The following is a 16,812-nucleotide window of genomic DNA, read 5'->3' on the forward strand; positions in this document are numbered from 1 at the left end:
CTATTTATTACTAATTAAGAAAATGCCCTACAGATGGATCTTATGGAGGTTTTTTCCTCAAACGAGACGTCTTCCTCTCCGATGACTCTAGCTGTGTTAATTTGACACACAAAACCAGTCAGTACAACTAAGACTTCAAAAGTTCAGTGCTGGAGGATGGTTTTGTGTTCTGCGTATTCAGATGCTGATTTCTGTGCTCAGACATCTGGTTGTGGTTCAGATGATGGCAGAGTCAACCGTCTCTGGTCTCTCTATCTTATGTAAAAATTGTTTTCCATCACCGGATTGGTTTATACAAAGCTGATCAGAGAATGCAGGACTTCTGATCCCAGAGGCTGGCCGTGGGGCAGTAGGAATCACCAAGGGATTCACCCTGAGGACCCACACATGGAGCAGAACAAACCCGGGTGAGTCTCAAGCTACAAGTAATACAGGGCATGTGCCTGGGATGTAGATAGTTTAGAAGGTTAGAATAGACGACTATCTGCCCAGTCATAGTGCTTAAAATGTATTAATAAACTGAATAGGTCTGTGCGTCAATTTTTTGGAAGCTAGAACTGGAACATATAAGGTTATTATCTTTAAATTACTGCCTACAGTTGAGAATTTTAACAGTCAGTGGGGTTCTAATAAGCTATTAATCTAGTTCTGGTTAAGCACTGCTAATGTTATCATAGTCACAAGCTCAAAATTTTAAGTTTCCTCTGGGTGTCTTCTAGGTAGACTTGAAAAAATTGCTGTCATTGTGCTAAAAAAAATAAATATTTGTCCAATCTACATACACCAATCTTCTGGGTAGAGGAAAGAGTGTCCATGCTTTTGGGGACCCTAAGCTTTCACTGTGACTCACAGTCTACTGCCTTTTCTACAGTGTGGATTTCAGTACAGATTATAAACAGTGGTAACTTTCTATCTCTTTTTATAAGCTTAAAATTTTTCTTGTAAGCTTCAGGGAACCAACTTGAATCCAGCTCTTGCAGGTCAAATGGACTCCAGATAAAGTACTCCTGTCAACAGCAGCCGAAGTTTTCCTGCCTACTGCCTATTTCTAAGGGTGTTGTGTCTCCCCTTTTCTCTGGTCTTGGGACTCCCTCCCCAACTACCAGAACTGTGGGTTTAAAAGTTTCAAATGTACACCTGGATAACCATTTTCCCCCAAACTTCTTAGCTTTCCCTTCTCTCCATTAGGGATCTATCTGTCCTAGAAGATTTAAAATCAATTACAGACTGCTCCAGTGCCGGCTCCAGGTACCCCCTTAAAATCTGCATCTGGGTCGGCCTCAAAGCTCCAAAGCAGCTAGCCCAGAGTGGTTCCGTCTCACAGACTGCTAGAAAACTTGGAACTTGGAACTTTCTTTGCCCAAGATGGTCCTTCTGGGCCTGGTCAGGAAGTGAAACAACCTTCCCGGACTTGGTCTGTGTTCCAGTTTCTTTGCCCCACCCCCATCCCTAAGCCACCAATCAGCATCAGTGTCAGCAGGAATTAGAAATAAAAAAGATTGCTTCATCAGCCCTGGATTATCAACCAAAAGGTTGGGATGTTAGGTTTCAACCTTTGACAAATGACTAAGATGCCTCTTTAACCTTTCAAAGTAGATCTGGCCACCAGGTTTCCCCTGAATCCCTCAGTCCCTATCTGCTACTGGACTGGCAGACCACCCTACACCCCCCCCCCACTATCACCCCCCCCCACCCTCTGCTCATGACCCCCCACCAACAACTCTCAAGCCTAGGGAGCAGCCACTCTCCCCTAAATAATTCACCCCTTTTGGGTACCTGGACCCCTCTCCCCTCTCCCTCCCCTTCCCTCTTTCTTACATTCAGCTCAGTATGGTCTCTGGGCTCTCCCAGGTGTCTCTGCCTCTGGCTACATTCTTCCTTTATCTACAATAAAATTTCTCCTACAGTTTACCTAGGAACAGCCAGTCGTGTTGCTTTCAATTTTATCTGTTTTTCATTCCGTTGCTTTTGCCAATCTTTTCTGTCCTGCTCTGATCCTTCTCCACTTCCTCTTGGACTGACTTTGCTTTTCTGTCTTCAGGTTTCTAAACTGTGTGTGAGTATCAGGGTGTGTGTGTGGGGGGGGGTGCAAGGTGAGTGCGTAAGTAGGTTGTTGGTTTGAGGCCTTTTAAAGCAGCACAGCTCTTTACCAAGTCCATCTTTTCTTGTATTTTTTTAACACGAGCATTGAAAGCTCTACATTACATCAAGCCTACCTCTGCCGCAGCCTATGCGTTTGGATATTATGTGTTTCTTCTTTTGGTTTCCAGCTTCCTTTTTAATCCTTCTTTGACCCTGTAGAAATAGACAATGGAAATCCAAAGTGAAAGCAAACATGAGATATTTACTCAGAGCTTTCTCTAGCAAGGAAGTTACCCAGCCTGTGTTTAGCATTTGGCATAGACTCCAAGGAAAGAAGGGAGGTAGGGGAGGGGAAATGATTTATAATGGAAGAGGGTGGGGGCTCTGGGTGTTGGCCAGAATAGATGAGACGGATTTGTTCATGAGCTTCATTTCATGAACACCCTTGGTGTTCCTCACTGGATCTGCCAAATTGGAGGAAGATGTAGCCGCCCATGGCCACATGTGAACTGGAGACCTGGAAGAGAATTCTGGGGATAAACGGGAAGGCGACGAAAGAGATTTGAGTCAAGACGACAGTTTGCTCATCAAGACTGACTTTACTATTATTTAGCCAAATAATCCAGCGGAACAAAGGCCAGAGATAACACCAGCGGAAGGCTAGGGCTGCCAGCCAGGGATGTCGCAAATGGGCTGGGAAGTCCAGCTCAATGCTGTGGGGGAAGGGACAGGCAGAGGCATAAAAACAAGGAAGGTTAATTAAACAACTCGTTAATATGAAAAGTAAGGGTTTAGTCATGGCACCTCCATACACACTGAAAAGTATTCTCTGCTGCTAAAATGAGCCAATTCAGGCCAGATCAGAATATTATAAAGGCAAATTATTGGGAAGCCTCCTCGAATGGATTCCCTGATCCCAAGGAATGAGGCCAGGGGAGTCCCCATGTGGAAGGAGACAGAGGAGAGGGGAAAGAGAAAGAGAGTCTACCTGCAGGAAGAAAGAAAATGCAGAGATGGGGAGGAGAGAGACCAAAATAGGGAAGATATATATAATGCATTATATAGGGAAGAGCTTTTGGGGGGAGGGGAAGCCCAGCCCCTCAGCTGGAAAATTCAGGGCAGAGGGTAGGTATGCCAGCCATACCCTGCAACAGGTAGGGACTAAGGAATGCCTGGAGAACCTGGAGGCCAGGTTAGTTTTTGGTAAGTTAAATACTCACCTCAGCCCCTTGTCCTGGGTCTGAATCCCAACACATATGTCATTAAACTTTGTTCTTAATCATTTCCCTCCCCCATTGCTATTCCCCATGACCCTTTCCCTACAGTCAGTTCCCTCTCTTTCCCCAGTTACTTCCAATTTCTACTTTTGTATTGTGTGTATTCCCCACTAGCCATAAGATTCTTTTCCCCTTTCTGGTTTCATGACCTATGAATGCATCCTCACATAGAAGTGTACACACACACACACACACACACACACCATTTTAAATCTAGGCTTCTCATATGAGAGAAGCACAAAGTCTAATACCAAGTTCTCTCCTGTCCAAAGCATTTGAAGCTGGCCTTCCCAGAATGCCTCAGGAAAGGGCTTGAGATGACTCCTCAGCAACTCTTGCATGTGAGCCAGATAGGACACATGGACCACATGTCACTCTACTCCAGCAAGCTTTCCTCTGGTGTTTTTTGGATCATGTCCAGGCTCAGACAGATGACCTAATTCTTGTCTTTGTTTTTGTCAGATTGCATGCAACAGGCACATGTTCAATGCCATCTAATTCATCATTATAATTTTTGTATTTATCTTTGTTATTATTACTTGCATATATTTTTTATTGTTTGGGGGGAGGGGAGACAGATAGTTGTGCCATAGCACATGTGTGAATGTTAGAGAACAATTTGGGGGGGTTGATTCTCTCCTGCCTCCTTTACATGGGTCCAGCAATTTGATTCCAGGTCTCCAGGCCTGTGTGGCAAACGCTTTTTACCCACTGAGCCGTCTCACCAGCCAGCTAACTGATTTTTCAAAGCACCTATGACACTGAGGAGAAAATCTGGTGTACCACACCTGCCCCCTTAGATGACACCTCCTAGCTTCTCCTTCCAAGTGTTTCATTTCAAAAAACCCAAACCCAATCCTTTAACACCCTCTAGGAAGAGAGCACTTCGGAGCCATGCGTCTCTCCACCACCTTGTTTGGAACTTCTCCAGGGTGATTGCCTTGACATGGAGAGACTGTAGTCATGTCTCAGGCAAATGTGGAGAAAGGATGGGTCCTATCCAAAGCTCTGTTACACTTACCACTTCAGCCTCCAGGTGGGATTTTTTGATGAACTTGAAGTCCAAGTCTCAAGTGGTGAAGGAAATATACTTCATCCCAAAGTCAAAAGAAAAAATATCCAATAAATTACTAGTATTGAAAAAAAAAAAAAGAAACATAAAGTAGATAGGTCCAGCTCACTCTCTCCATAGTGAGACCTGGAAGTCGGGGTGTCTGTGGGGAGTCAAGACTTTGATCTCACTGTGTCCACTCACCCAACCCAGCCTAGATCATCTAGGATTCCCCTGCTACCTCAATTCTCACATTATTTACCCCCTCCTTCTAGTCTGTGTGTGTAGGAAGATCCTGACTACGTGAATGCAGCTGAACCCCAGGTTCTTCTGACTTCTGCTCCTCCCATTCCTTTCTATGCCTGCCAGGTAGTGGCGATGCTCCTCTCCCAGTCATTCCGGGGTTGTCCCCACAATTCTGTCTCGGCTTCCCCAGGGTGAGTGTGGCAACCTCATACTCCATTTTTATTTCACAGCAAACGCTTCTGTTTCCATTGCTGCCTCCTGAACCCCAAGTACCATCATGACCTCCTCTGGGATAATTACAGAGAGCCTCCTAGGGGTGAGAGCTCTACCTGGGTCTCTCCACACTCCTGCCTAAGGTGATCCTCTATTGAGGAGCTCTGCGGGACTTTTCCTCAACCCAACCTGCTTTCTGACTCCCTTGAGGAAAAGCAAACTCATATGTTAGAACTTCTTTGAAGTGACTCCAATTCCCTCTCTCCCTCTCTCCCTCCTCTGACTTCCCCTATTTTCATCAGTCCCCATCAGATTTCTGGCATTTCTGCATTCCTGCAACCAGCCATACCTGCTCTCACATTCGTGTGCTGTATTCATAACTGCAGATTCCCCCTTGACCTCTTACACATCATGTTCTTTTCTGGGTCTTCTCCTACTTCATTACTTCATCTTGTCACCACCTCCTGGGCATGTTGTACTTTCCCACGGCAAATGTTTACTATGCCTTTAACCGTGTTCTCATATTTATAGACCATTCTTTAGTTCAGTGAGGAGGGCGTTGAGAAGATAAATGAGAAAAAGAATTGGGAAACGGTGATGTCTAAGTCTCGTTTTGTTATTACAAACTTTTATTTATTGGTGTAAATGGATCAGAAATAGGTTCTCTCTTAACACAGAGGCAGATGATATGCTATTGCTGACTATTATCAAGAAAAATCAATGAACATAGAAAATAGCATATGAGAAAAAAAAAATAAAAATAAAAAATAAAAAACCAAAAAAACCAAAAAAAATTCATGCATGATAGTGATCTCTAAAGGGAAGCAATGGACTTTCTCTATGGGATACACATCTGTGGACCTTAGGGAAGAGCTTGCCTGGGAGTATGGTGGAAGGACAACCAACCCCATTGCCAATCTGGACACACAGAAGCCCTGAAACTCATTTACTGTTTGCCAAGGCAACATTTACTGTTTCCATCTTTCTCAAGAGATGTTTGGCATCATCAGCCACGGTGTTAAGGAATTGTTTGCGCCTGTAGTAGACTTTCAAAGCCTGGAAGACAGAAGACGCAGGGCCTCCACTCACGGAAGAAAAAGCTTCAGCAGCGTTCTTAGCTTGTGTGATTATGCTGTCATCCTTTACAAGGGACCAGAAATCCAAGCACTTGAGTTGGTCCTTGATATCTTCCAAGGGTGTGCCCAACCTTTCAGCAATCTCTTCAACCGATTTATCATCCAAGCCAAAATAGTTTCGGTACTCCTTCAAGCACTCTTCTTGTTGAGGTAGATCAAAGCCGATAAAGAAGGTCATAAAGGGGATAAAGCTCACAGCAGCTGACTTCAAGGCCTCCAGACAGATCTTCTCTTGAAGAAAATGTTTCTTTAGCTCAAGGGAAGCATCAGAGATATTGGGCAAGAGCAGGGCAAACATATGGCGCTTGTGCCCAGGGAGTTCCTTCAGCAGAGTCTCCTGCAGCTTTGGGAAGTCGAAAGTATCCAGATCAAAGTTGGAGATTAGGAAGATGTGTGGTTCCGTCACTCCAATGCTTATGAGATTAGTCAGACAGTAGTCTCGAATACGCTGAAGGACATTCTCCTTCTTGAAGGTTTTGGGTTTGGTTTTCTCTTCGCTATATAAGTCACTGTCCACCTTGGTTCTAACAAAGTAGAACTTCTTCCCAGCATCCTTGATTTTCAGAGCCAGGAGAGCATCATTGAGGCTGAAGCGGGAAGAAGAAATGATGATGAAGAAGTCATAGCTGGCAAATGCCATTTTGTCTAGATACGTGTCTGCGTGGAAATTGGGTGTCCCGGTCCCAGGCAGGTCCCAGAAGATCACTTTGGGATATTTTGGATGTTGATAGGGGATTTTACACATTGTGGTCTCCACTGTCCCAACATCAGCGGATTCCTCTGCTTCATGACTCACTCCTCGAAGGGCATTTATGAAACTGGACTTGCCGGTCCCAGACTGCCCAATCACAGCCACCTGCAGGACAGCATTCTCTGCAGCATGAATCGCCTCCTGGATGTGGCTCATGACGTCAGGCAGCTTTCCCTCCAGGAGGCCTTTGTGAATACCAGAGAGAGTCTCTGGAGAGAGCATGCCTCCCGTCTTACTGACCAGTGCAGTATACTGAGGCAGAAACTCCATAGCTAATTGTTGGAAATTCTTTTCTGAAGCACCCTTCAGGAAGGCCGAGATGAGCGGATCCATGGCAGCTACCAGGGAGACCTGGGAGAAGGGAGAAAGATGAAGAGTTAAGGAGAAGGGGTGGCAAAAGAGAACCCCACCCCTCCAGACACACTAGCCCCTGACGGCCATTCCTTTCCTCCCAGGCTGGTTCATGTCACTGTAACTCATTTATATTCCAGGAGAAGGCACACTTATTCTCTTTATTATTGGCTCCCGTGTCTCAGATTCAGGAGAGAATGACCACTCTTGCGCTGTCAGAATAATGATCCCGAAAATGTCCACATCAAACCCCCCAGAATCTGTGAATATATAATTTACACAGGAGAAGTGAGTTGGCTGCTCTGATTAACAGTTTCCAGGTAGGGCCAATACTTTGCATTATTCAGAGAAACGCAAGTGCAAATTTAATTTTGAACTAATTTTAGATTTCTGGCTTCCAGAACTAGAAGAGGAAAAGTTTCTGTTGTTCCAATTGCCCCATTATAACTGCCCTTATTCATGGAGTTGTAAGAGGTGATATGTCCACACAAGTGTACATTGGTCAGTGGGAAAATGAGCATACTCAACACCTCAAATACACTCATACATTAGCATTCCTAAGAGACAACAAAGGGTTTATCTAATGGAGAATAACTGTCTCCTTCCTCATGCAGATCCTTCAAAAACAATGTTTAGGACAAGAAAGAACTACTTTTAGCCCTCAAACATAAAAAATAAAATAAAATGAACATATTAATTTTATTATATCCTGTAACCCTGACTGGTCAAAAGGCTGAGGCAGGAAAGCAGTAAGTTCAAGGCCTGCCTGGCCTCCAGAAGGGAGTTAGTTCATGAGCAGCTTGAGCAAGAAGCTCAAAGACTACGGCAAAATTGGAAACACACAAATCAAACTATCCTCAGGTTGCTGACAGGAGCCCACCTGTTGCAGAAAGTCACCCCGTGATTGCCCAGGACAAAGGAAGGCCTCCATTCCAGGTCAACCTTTCCTCCTGCCTCTCTGAGTCTGTGCCAGGGCCACCACCACCAATGCAGATCTAAATAAGGTAAGAACACTGGCTTACACAAATGAACTCTGCCTATGACATCATGGACAAAGAATGGACCCAGAAGCTGCTGAGGCAGGAGAAGCTGCTGAGGCAGGAGAAGCTGCTGAGGTAGGAGAAGCTGCTGAGGCAGGAGAAGCTCCTGAGGCGGGAGAAGCTGTTGAGGCAGGAGAAGCTGCTGAGGCAGGAGAAGCTGCTGAGGTAGGAGAAGCTGCTGAAGCAGGAGAAGCTGATCTTCTAAAGAAGTCCCACAGAGATGTGCCAAGCTCTGCAAGAAATGCTGAAGGTTTCATTGTAGTCTAGAGTGTGCAGTGAGATTACTCATGCAGTGGTGCGGAAAATATCTCCTTCTTGGAGGAATTATAAAGCTGTGGCAGTGTAAGTTGGTGGACCATGGGTGACAGAGAGAACTGAAAGATGTATCTCCCGTGTATCCTAGCACTGTTTTCTTAAAGACCCCACGGTTTATGTTCCGTGTGTTCCGTGTTCCGTGTTCGTGTTCCGTGCAACTCTGCTGTACCTGAAGTTACTAGAATCCTCTAGTGATGTTAACATTTCCATCATAAAACTGAGAATTACATGTCCTGTACAGCTGTGGACTCTGCTGCACTGGGCTGAAAAGCTGACAGGATGCCAGGAACCACGTGTGAATTTCAACCGTTTCCCTTTGAGCTCCAGTCTTACTTTTCAAGTTAAGAGCACAGAGATCATTTCTTCCACTCTGCTTTTTAGCGGAAGAATACAAAAACAAAAATCCAAAACAAAGCACCTTAAGTAGTTAACCAGTGTAAACCAGAACATCCTTAAATTAAGCACTAAAACTTCTAGAAACATCTATTTTAAAAGGGATGTCAATGTTGAGCTTAGTGTTAGTTGTAGTTTGAACCACCTAAATCTGATGAGAATTTTGAGAAAGTTCTTCTTTCTAAACTTTATATATCCATAAAAGTCCTACAGAATAATGTGTAAAGTGAGACATAAAAGTACATAAATGTACTTTTATTGCATAAAAGTACATGGAATGCTTACCTAATAATTTTGTATTAAAAAATAAAGTTATGCTCCTGGCCGCCTAGATTTCTACTGCTGCTCTGGGTTCGAGTGGCAATTTCTTCTTGGGATTTCAGAAAGGAAACCAAGTGGGAAATAATTAGAGTGCATCGCATCTCTGGGGGCATTAGAGAAATGGACTAATTGCTGGGCCACTCGACAAGTGGCAAAGAAGACAGTCTTTTGATCTCAAGGGAGTGTCCAGTGCGTCTAGCAGCCCCTGTACACTGAAGAAAGCAGGACCGTCTCACTGTACTGACTCCAAGTTTTGTCACCAACTACGCCTGGCCAAAAAGCAGGTACTTGCCTGAGGTGACCTTCTGAATCGCTGCCTGGAAGTGATTCATAGTCACTATTCAAGAAGGAAACAGCTAGGACAACATGAATGAACAAGTAAAGAAAATGGCGAAGACAGGTGGCCAGAAAGGGCCAGGCAGAAGAGCCCTCGACAGAATGACCCTAAAACAAGACGAGGTGAGGCCAGGCCAGAATACCAGAGTGGAACCTCCCCATAGCATACACCATCCACGAGGCCAGGCCAGAATACCAGAGTGGAACCGCCCCATAGCATACACCATCCAGGATGAAAGTGAGATTATCCCGGAGACAGAGAGGTGAGTTACCAGACGGATACCGTCATGCATAGAGTTCATCATAAGACGTGAGTTCTCTGAACCCATTCTGGAAAAGGATTTATTTTTAAATCCTAAAGCCTGGAGGAAGCAGAACAACACCTTTCTCGCCAGGTTCTGGAAGCGAGTTCCCTTCTCGAGTGTTCTTTGGAGGACCTGACAAAGAGGACAAGACGAGCAAAGAGAGGCCACGCAAGAGGCGCCTCGGCAGGCTGATGGAGCGAACTCAGTACGTGGGTATTCTGAATCTGTGACAAGCAGAACTTTCCTTTTGGAAAAAAACCTCGCAAGTTGACTTATCCTATCGTAAGCAGCTTGCAGGCGGCGTTACTAGAGAGAAGCAGAAGGGTGGTGCATACTGTGGTCACTTATTGATGCTGGAGTGTCCTCAAGCTGGGTGCAGGAAGAAACTGCGCTGAGGAAACACATGCCTGTCCACCGTCCCCGTCAGCACGTACGTGCAGAGTGTGGGGAAGTTTTTATGGTGAGCTCAAAACTAAAGCATTTTCTGGTTCATACTGGAGAGAAGCCATTTCAGTGCACCTCCAAAGGCTGCGGGAAGTGCTTCTCACTGGATTTCAGTTGCGTACCCATGTCCGCATCCACACCAGGGAGAAGCGCTTTGTGCGTCCCTTTGATGGCTGCGAGAAGAGCTTTATTCAGTCAAATAACCTGAAGATTCACATCCTGACCCATGCAAAAGCAGGGAAGAAATGCTGAAAGCCAAGACAGATTGTCCTCAGGTTGTGTAGTCTTAATGGTAGAGCCACTGGGGATACATGCATTATTATGTATGGATTATTATTTGTAGGAATAGATTCTATGACTAAAATAATTTTACAGCTCTAGAAGGCATGCTTGTATTTTTATTTACTTTATTATACAATTTTAAGAACTTTTTTCTTTTTTTGCATTGCTTTTTTCCCCCTATATTCTTTGTTTACATTCCAAATGCTTTCCCCTTTCCCGGTTCGCCCTCCCCATAAGTCCCTTAAGCCCTTTTCCCTCCGCCTGTTCCCCAATCACCCTTCCCATTTCTCTGTCCTGGTACTCCCCTACATTGCTGCATCAAGCCTTTCCAGGACCAGGGCCTTTTCCTTCCTTCTTCTTGGGAATGATTTGATATGTTAATTGTGTCTTGGGTATTCAGAGCTTCTGGGCTAATACCACTTATCAGTGACTGCATTCCATGTGTGTTCTTTTGTGGTTGGGTTACCTCACTTAGGAAGATATTTTCCAGTTCCAACCATTTGCCTAAGAATTTCATGAATTCATTGTTTTTAATTGCTGAGTAGTATTCCATTATGTAAATATACCACATTTCTATATCCATTCCTCCATTGAGGGACATCTGGGTTCTTTCCAGCTTCTGGCTATTATAAATAAGGTTGCTATGAACATAGTGGAGCATGTGTCCTTATTGAATGCCGGGGAATCCTCTGGGTATATGCCCAGGAGTGGTATAGCAGGGACCTCCAGAAGTGTCCTGCCCAGTTTTCTCAGGAACCGCCAGACTGATTTCCAGAGTGGTTGTACCATCTTGCAATTCCACCAGCAGTGGAGGAGTGTTCCTCTTTCTCTACATCCTCGCCAACACCTGCTGTCTCCTGAGTTTTTAATCTTAGCCATTCTGACTGGCATAATCCTAACAGAAACGTCAATGGTGAAAGCAGTTTAAAAGAAAAATCTTTAATTGTACATATATGTGTACACTATTGAAGTTGAGGGATTGAGTTTTTTTTGCATACTTCATAGGAAATCACTTATTTTTAATTATGCAGTTCCTAATTGCCTCATTTTTACCTTTAAAAAATGTGCTTCATGGTAAATGTGATAGTCAACAGAGGAATACATATTTATAAGTTTTATTTTTTGATTTTTGTTTTTCTCATTGTACCAAACTATATTAATCATAGTTAAATGTGAAGTTATAATAAAGTTATCCATCTGAAGATTTTAGATGTTTCAAAATAAAAGAAAATAAAAAATAAAGTTATTTTCATAACTTTCCAACCTTCCTCACCCTTCCAATTCCATTCCTTTTTTGTTTCTCCCTTGAGAAAACAGGTAAATAAAAAAGACAAACAAGAGTGTTTAAACTGTACAAACTAACAAAAAAAAAGAAACTAAAAACAAACATGCACGTATACACACACACAGAACACACACACACACACCATTAAAAACTCAAAACTTGTAAAGCATAATATACACGTAGTAAGGTTTTTTTTAAGGCCAAATAAAGCAATATGTGACAAAAATATCTCCAAAAATAAACCTTGAAGTTCCTTTTCTGTTTGCCATCTACCGCTGGGCGTGGGCCTGCCCTTACGAGTGGTTTGAGTCCCACTCAGGCAGACTCCCTTGGAGAAGCCCCGTTTTCCTTTGTGCGTGGCTGTTAACTGGAGACAGCTCTACTGGGATGAGAGCCCATGCCTACTTCCGTCGCAGTGCTGGAAGCCCAACTGGCCTGAACCTGGCAGGCTCTGTGCCTGCTGCACAGTCTCTGAGTTTGTGCGTGCATCAGTCCCATTGTGTCTTGAAAACACTGTTTTCTTTAACCTAACAAATCTTGAATGGTTATTTAATCATGAAACAAGTGTGTGTGTGTGTGTGTGTGTGTGTGTAAACTTATTTTTTTTTACTTATTCACTTTATATCCCACTGACTGCCACCCTCCTGGTTGCCCCTCTCACAATCCTTCCCCCATCCCCTCTCCCCTTCTCCTCTGAGAGGGTATCCCCCCCCACCCCTATCCTGGCACTTCAAGTCTCTGATAAGCTAGGCTCTTCCTCTCCCACTGAGGCCAGACAAGGCAGCCCAGCTAGAAGAACTTATCCCACAGACAGGCAACAGCTTTGGGGATAGCTCCCCCTCCCCCACCTCCAGTTGCTCGGGACCCACATGAAGACCAAGCTGCACATCTGCTACATATGTGCGGGTAGGCCTAGGTCCAGTTCGTGCATGTTCTTTGATTAGTAGTTCAGACTCTGAGAGCCCCTAGGGTCCATGTTAACTGACTCTGTTGGTCTTCCTGTGGAGTTCCTATCCCCTTCAGCCTGCAACCTTTCCTCCTGTTCTTCCATAAGCATTCCCCAAGCTCCACGCACTGTTTGTCTGTAGGTGTCTGCATCTGTCTGAGTCACCTGCTGGGTGGAGCCTCTCAGAGGAAAGCTTGCTTCTGTTTGCAAGCTAAGACATGTCATATTTTCTGAAGAAACAAGAATGTCCAGCTCAGTAAACAAACAAACGAACATAAAAACAAAACAATGAAGTGTGCATTAGGAATTCTAAGTATGCCTTTCTACCCTAAGCTATAACTCACCAAAGTGATTTTTCTAAATTAAATTCTAGAAAGTCCAGAATAGTATTGGTTCAGCTCTGTTCCTGTAACAGAATCTCAATGATTTCTTTTTTGCAATACTAATGGGGTTTTAATCTGTTTTATTGATTGCTAAATTGTATATTATCTGACACCATTTGAATGATGGTAGAAAGTTCTGGAGAGTGGGGACAATGATGAAGACCACACAATGCTATTCCTGAGGACCGAGATCAGGTCCCAGCACCCACAGTCTATAACTGTAGCCCCATTGGTCTGACGTTCTTTTCTGACAGCACCAGGCACACACATATGCACAGGCAAAACATGCAAACACATAAAACGATAATAAATCAATCTTTAAGTAATGGTACTAGCATTCACTTTTCTTGCAGCATTTTGGTATGGTGGGGGTTTTAATAAGACTTAGAATATTTAAATAGTTACTAGCATCGCTTCTCGGCCTTTTGGCTAAGATCAAGTGTAAATAGTTACTAGCAGACACCATACAGGAAGCACTTCAGTAGGCCAGGGAGCTTCCTGGAGTCAGCCCTCTGTTTTGCACAGATAAGTGCAATGGGTATACATTTGTGTGTGAATGGGTATTAGGAGTCCATCACTGTCCACAGTCCAGTGTGCTTTCTTCATGGGAGACAGCCCACTCTATTGGGCAACTTTCCTGCTGATCAATAAAGATGAACTTTCATAGGATGATGCTGTTTAGATGAATTAATGATCTTACAGAATTCCTGATTTGATTTAAATAGTCATAGGAAGTTAGAGTACTTGATAAGGGAGATTAAGGAGATAGTTTAAGGTATTTTGCCAGCTGCTTCGTAGCAGAAAACCTACGGCCCACATAAAATTAAAAAGCACATTCTTGGTTACTGTGAAACGTTTGCTAAGCTCAAAGAATAAGAACAAAGCAGGCCTGGTTACTAAGGCTCATGAGTCTCACCTACAGGAAATGGACCAAAGATCAAAGACAGTAATTGAGGTTCAGTCTCCACTGTTAAGATTGAGCTTCTATATCTGTTGTAAAATCTAATTTCCTGATCTTATAACTATAAATTTGCTGATGAGTTTTTGGTGTGCGCCTTTAGGACTTGGTGCTGTGCAGCACGCAGACTGAATATAGTCTTCTTTTTCTGTTGTCTCCAACCTACAGTTCTCTAGTTAACTATACATTTACTTTTCTATGAAAACAATATAAGAATAGGTAAATGGTTAACCATGTGAGAGGAACAAGAATTGTGTTGAGTTAGAATAACATGATGTCTACTTCCTTTTTATGTAACCACAAACTGCTGCCTGCCAGTACAAAAGAAACCGCCTGTTAAAAAGTATCTGGCTTACTCAATTTCTGTTCATCTGTAAAAGAAAAAACTGAGTGATCAGATGTGGGATTTAGAATCACTTGTTTTTTAAAAATATGAAACTTGTAACCACTCGTGCAATTAAAATTCATGATTAAAAAGCGATTGTGTTGTTTTTGTTGGGTTTTTTGTTGTTATTTTTTTCCTGCAAGAGGAATTTTATTTCATTATGTAAGGAAAAAACAAAGTTGTTGGAACCTTGTTTCATCCACCAAATGTGTGTGTGTGTGTGTGTGTGTGTGTGTGTGAGAGAGAGAGAGAGAGAAAGAGACAGAGAGAGACAGAGAGAGACAGAGAAAGACAGAGAGAGACAGAGAGAGGTAGAGACAGAGACAGAGGGAGCCTGTTTTATATTAGTCACCAACCCTGGATTATTGATCTCATTGTTGGAGCTGGACTTTGACAAATCAACTTCTCTGCTATTATTAAACAAACATTAGCCTTTGACTAAGTACAGTGCTAAGGTACTTGGGTGGTGGACACAGAATTGTGAGTTCAAGGCCAGTCTTGGCTACATCGGGAGCATAGTGAAATCTTGCCTTTAAAAAATGGCTTTGGCTATTTTCATGTTTTTATTTTTATTTTATTTTTATTTTTATTTTGTTTTTTTTTCAAGACAGGGTTTCTCTGTGTAGCCCTGGCTGTCCTGAAACTCACTTTCATGTTTTAAAAAACCCATAGTGTCTCTACCAAAGAAACTGAAGGGTTACTCTTCATGTTAGCAGACCACGTTAGATAATTTGTGATTAGCATCTGATTGGATAACCAAAGTGCACATTGCACATTATTGATAAAACCTGAATGTATGCTTTCTCTAACTACAAAATATATATGGACTTCTAGATCATTAGTTTATAGCCTTATATTTGGTTTTGTAGACTATGTATGAAAAATATAGGAGGATGCATTAAGAAAGGATCTTGTTTATAGGAAATTTTATTATAAATGTTCATAAATGTAACTTATTTTAATGCATACTTAAGTAATATTTAAAAACCAAACAACACAATTGCCATATTTATCATGTGTCAGTGACCAAAATAAAATCATTTTGTTGGTAATGAAAGGTAAAAACCGGGCCAGGAAGATGGGACAACGGGTAAAACCACTTGTCGTGCAAGCCTGGCGACTTTAATTCCTAGAACCTGCATAACAGGCCAGATGTGAGGCACACTGGTAACTGCCCCAGTCCTCCTTTGAGATACGAGCCATAGGAGGACGCAGCCTGAAGCTTGCAGGTTGGTTACCTAGAATATACAGCACAGCCACGGAAACAAGAGACACCCACCCCCATAAGGTAGAAGGAAAGTCTAACTCTCCAAAACTGTTCCCTGACCTCTGCACATGTGCCATTGCATGTGTGTGATGATACACACACATAGACACTCATGCATGTATGCACACACATACACATAAATACATTTTTAAATTAAAGATATAAAAAATAAAAGAGCTTGGAATGCAGCTTAGTGATAGAGCCCTTGCATAGCCCAAGGTTTATGAAGCCAAAGGTCCAATCTCAGTACAAAGAAGAAAGAGGAGACAGAAGGTAAGGAAGGGGAGGAGAAAAGAAAGCGAGGGGAAGTTCAGGGAGAAAGAACAGAAACAGGAGGAATGATTACTTTATTTCTGGTTAACTAATTATATAAGGTGAACATTAGAACAAGTAGAGATCTTTCAGCATCTTAAAAAAAACAGACACACTCTCAAGTATATTCTGTAAGTGTGAAGATGGAGGTTGATGAGCTGTCTCATGGAGGACAGACATCCTCAGACCTCAGCAAATCAGCTTTATTCATGTGCCAGTGATGAACATTACTTAGACTTTTGTTAAATTATGGAAAGCTCATAGGGTTATGACATAGCTCCCAGGTGGTGAGATCCAGCTACTTTACCATGAGTTCTGTATGGTTTCTTATGAGAGTCACCCAGAAACTTTCTGCTCAGTCCAAACTTTTTCAGAAATCTCACAGAACAACCGGCACCAAAAGGCAGATCCAGACCCATGACTGCCACCTGTGCAAGACCAGTGACAAGACCCGCTGCCTATCCAAGCCAGCTCTGCCCTCTGTCCACAAAGCCAAAACCTAGGTCACTACGGAGGCAAAGGCTTTTCTCACTTACCAGATCCAAGAATTAGAAAATACTGAGTCTGTTTCTCACTGCAGCCCACAGCACAGCCACCTCCAACTGCACAGGTCTGCCCTCCTTCAGGAAAGCATCAAGGAGAAGGGAGGATAGGGAGAGGCTCTGTAGGATCCGGAGCAATGAGCCCCAGTAGACTAAAAGAAGGCAAGAGATGCATTTATAGGAAACAAAAG

At 43.2% G+C, this 16,812-nt stretch overlaps 1 protein-coding gene and 1 pseudogene across 1 annotated transcript; one reads left to right on the forward strand and one right to left on the reverse strand.

Moving 5' to 3' along the window:
* Positions 1 to 5,477: 5,477 nt before the first annotated feature.
* LOC127693482 (T-cell-specific guanine nucleotide triphosphate-binding protein 2-like) lies at positions 5,478 to 16,797 on the reverse strand. Its single transcript, XM_052194383.1, has 2 exons — positions 16,616 to 16,797; positions 5,478 to 7,107 (listed from the first exon to the last, which is right to left on the reverse strand). Exon 2 carries the CDS (start codon positions 7,087 to 7,089, stop codon positions 5,812 to 5,814), a length of 1,278 nt encoding a protein of 425 aa, XP_052050343.1. The 5' UTR covers positions 7,090 to 7,107; positions 16,616 to 16,797; the 3' UTR covers positions 5,478 to 5,811.
* LOC127693486 (zinc finger protein 42-like) lies at positions 7,102 to 11,621 on the forward strand (annotated as a pseudogene).
* Positions 16,798 to 16,812: the final 15 nt, after the last annotated feature.

This window comes from Apodemus sylvaticus, chromosome 10, assembly GCF_947179515.1.
Source record: "Apodemus sylvaticus chromosome 10, mApoSyl1.1, whole genome shotgun sequence".
NCBI classification, from domain to species: Eukaryota; Metazoa; Chordata; class Mammalia; order Rodentia; family Muridae; genus Apodemus; species Apodemus sylvaticus.

Excerpts from the sequence above, each read along its gene's own strand:
- LOC127693482 (XM_052194383.1), bottom strand. The coding sequence starts at position 7,089 with ATGGATCCGCTCATCTCGGCCTTCCTGAAGGGTGCTTCAGAAAAGAAT.